Below are 3,179 nucleotides of genomic sequence, written 5' to 3'. Positions count from 1 at the left end.
CACATGTGGGCTCCACATTATCCAATTATTTAATTATTTTATATATAATTATTTAAATAATTAAATAAATAAATAATGGAGAAGTGGGCCCACATGGGGGCTCCACATGTGGGCCCCACATGTGGGCTCCACTTGTGGACCCCACATGTGGGCCCCACATTATCCAATTATTTAATTATTTAATAAATAATTATTTAAATAATTCAATAAATAATGGAGAAGTGGGCCCCACATTTGGGGCTCCACTTGTGGGCCCCACATTTGGGGCTCCACTTGTGGGCCCCACATTATCCAATTATTTAATTATTTAACAAATAATGGAAAAGTGGGCCCCACATGTGGGCTGTACTTGTGGGCCCCACATGTGTGCCCCACATTATCAAATTATTTAAATATTTAATAAATAATGAATTAAATAATTAATTAAATAAATAATTAATTAATAAAAAAAAATAATGTCTGGATCATGGTCGGATCGTAATAGGGTTCATATGTAAGGATATGATTCATTTAACGGTTCAACCCACATATCCGTCGTTCAATTTTTTTAATCGGTTTTCTCGACGATCCAACCGTACGGATGTTATTAAACTATCTTCCTAACATTGGGAAAAAATAATCAAAAAATATAATGCCCGGATCATGGTCGGATCGTAATAGGGTTCATATGTCAGGATAGGATTCATTTAACGGTTCGACCCACATATTCGTCGTTCGATTTTTTTAATCGGTTTTCTCGACGATCCAACCGTACGGATGTTATTAAACCGCCTTCCTAACATTGGGAAAAAATAATCAAAAAATATAACGCCCGGATCATGGTCGGAACGTAATAGGGTTCATATGTCAGGATAGGATTCATTTAACGGTTCGACCCACATATCCGTCGTTCGATTTTTTTAATCGGTTTTCTCGACGATCCAACCGTACAGATGTTATTAAACTGCCTTCCTAACATTGGGAAAAAATAATCAAAAAATATAATGCCCGGATCATGATCGGATCGTAATAGGGTTCAGATTAGGATTCATTTAACGGTTCGACCCACATATCCATCGTTCGATTTTTTTAATCGGTTTTCTCGACGATCCAACCGTACGGATGTTATTAAACCGCCTTCCTAACATTGGGAAAAAATAATCAAAAAATATAATGCCCGGATAATGGTCGGATCGTAATAGGGTTCATATGTCAGGATATGATTCATTTAACGGTTAGACCCACATATCTGTCGTTCGATTTTTTTAATCGGTTTTCTCGACGATCCAACCGTACAGATGTTATTAAACTGACTTCCTAACATTGGAAAAAAATAATCAAAAAATATAATGCCCAGATCATGGTTGGATCGAGACATTAAAATATCGATTTTTCTAAAATTTAAGAGAAAATGAAAAAAATTAAAAAATGAAATAAAATGAAAACGTACAAAAGGTGCAGTGAAAATATGGGCGGCTAAATTTCCCCCCAAAAACATCACTCTCTTTCAGAAACATCACTCTCTCTCAGAAACATCACTCTCTCTCGACCTCGCTCACTCACCTCAGCCTCCCACCTCGCTCACTCACTCACCTCTCACCAACACTCCCTAACTCTCACCCATCTCACTCTCCCTAACTCTCACCCATCTCACTCTCCCTAACTCTTACCTCAGCCGCACCTCACCTCAGCCGCACGCTCACCTCAGCCTCACCTCAGTCGCTCTCATTTCGGTGGATTCAACAGCAATTAGGTGGTTCTCAGCAACATTTCGGTGGTTCGGGTTCTCTGCAACGGAGTTAGGGCATGCAATTAGGGTTTCGGAATTTTAGGGTTTCGGTTGGAGCTAGCAATTAGGGTTCAGAGCTGCTTTGTGGTTTCGATTTTGGACCAAGGTAACCTCTAATTGAACTTTATTTTTGATTTTATGTATTTATCCCTGCTTATTTAATATGTTTAATATGTGTTTGTGTTTAATATGTGTAATATGTGTAATACGTTTAGAGTTTGTGTTTAATATGAATGTAATATGTGTTTGTGGTCATCTCCCCCCTCTCTCTGTCTCTCTCTCTGTCTCTCTCTCTCTCTCCGTCTCTCTCTCTCTCTCTCTCTCTTTGAGTTTTATTGTTTTAGATTCTTGTAATTATGGTTATTGCATTTCTTGATGTGATTACGTGCCGAGATGAATTGATGAAATTATGTTGCTTATTCGCTGTTTTTTGTTATTTAATGTCCAAATGCAAGGCTTAACTCTGTTTGCCATTTGGTTACTGTGTCTTGTTTTTATCGTCTCTTAGCAGTACTAGGCCTTCCTTAGTTCCTTGTACAATTAAATAAATATATATTATTCGAATATTTAAGACATTAATCTAATCTCAAACTGATTTTATGTGCTATACAAGTCTTTGACTATTGATTTTTTACATTCTAACATTTATTCCCTGTGTGCTATTCAAAAGTTACAGTTGTAAATTGAAGTAAAAATTTTAATAAAAATCAAAGCATGGATAAAAATGGGGAATGAGATGTAGGAAATTATTAGTTTATCTAGTATCACTGTAGTATAGTGCACATAGAGGATTACACGGGCTTTTTTAGGTACACTTATAATCTTTTAACTTCGCAGGCTATATTATACAGTGTACTTATGGAAGATGATTATAGTAGCTGGATAGGATTTCCAAAATCTAGTAAAGAATATGTACGAGGGATAAAGGCATTTATGGAAAATTCATTTCCAATTCATGCTAAAGGAGAAGAAATGAAGTGCCCCTGCAAAGTATGTGTCAACCGTTATTGGCACACTCAAATAGTTATCTATGATCATCTCATATGTAGTGGCCCTTCTCCATTACATATGAAATGGATTTGCGAGGTATCACATACCAAAATAGACGGTAGTACTGACTTGATGGATTCGGGGACGGGGATTGATTTCGAAGATAATTTAGGTGAAATGTTCAATTGTACGGGTAAAAAGTTTCGAGATTTAGAAAATGACTATGAAAGTCTAACAAATGCAGAGGCTAGAAAGTTTTATGGCCATGTTAGGGAGGGTAAACAACCACTATACCCCGGATCAACTAAATTCTCTCGGTTAAGTTTCCTGATCAAACTTTATCATTTAAAGTGTGCTCATGGAATTTCCGAGTCTGCCTTTGGGGAATTGCTGGAGTTAATAAGAGACGCCTTTCCTGATG

General features: G+C 36.9%; 1 protein-coding gene across 1 annotated transcript in view; it reads left to right on the top strand.

Annotated features, from left to right (window-relative positions):
* The first annotated feature begins 2,626 nt into the window (after nucleotides 1-2,626).
* Nucleotides 2,627-3,179, top strand: part of LOC141660776 (uncharacterized) — a 7,908-nt gene continuing 7,355 nt past the window's right edge. The window contains exon 1 of the mRNA XM_074467763.1: nucleotides 2,627-3,025. Coding sequence (XP_074323864.1) covers nucleotides 2,627-3,025 — 399 coding nt within the window. The remainder of the gene's footprint in view (nucleotides 3,026-3,179) is intronic.

The sequence above is a fragment of the Apium graveolens genome, chromosome 5 (genome assembly GCF_009905375.1).
Source record: "Apium graveolens cultivar Ventura chromosome 5, ASM990537v1, whole genome shotgun sequence".
NCBI lineage: Eukaryota > Viridiplantae > Streptophyta > Magnoliopsida > Apiales > Apiaceae > Apium > Apium graveolens.
This window is presented reverse-complemented; position numbering and strand designations above follow the sequence as displayed.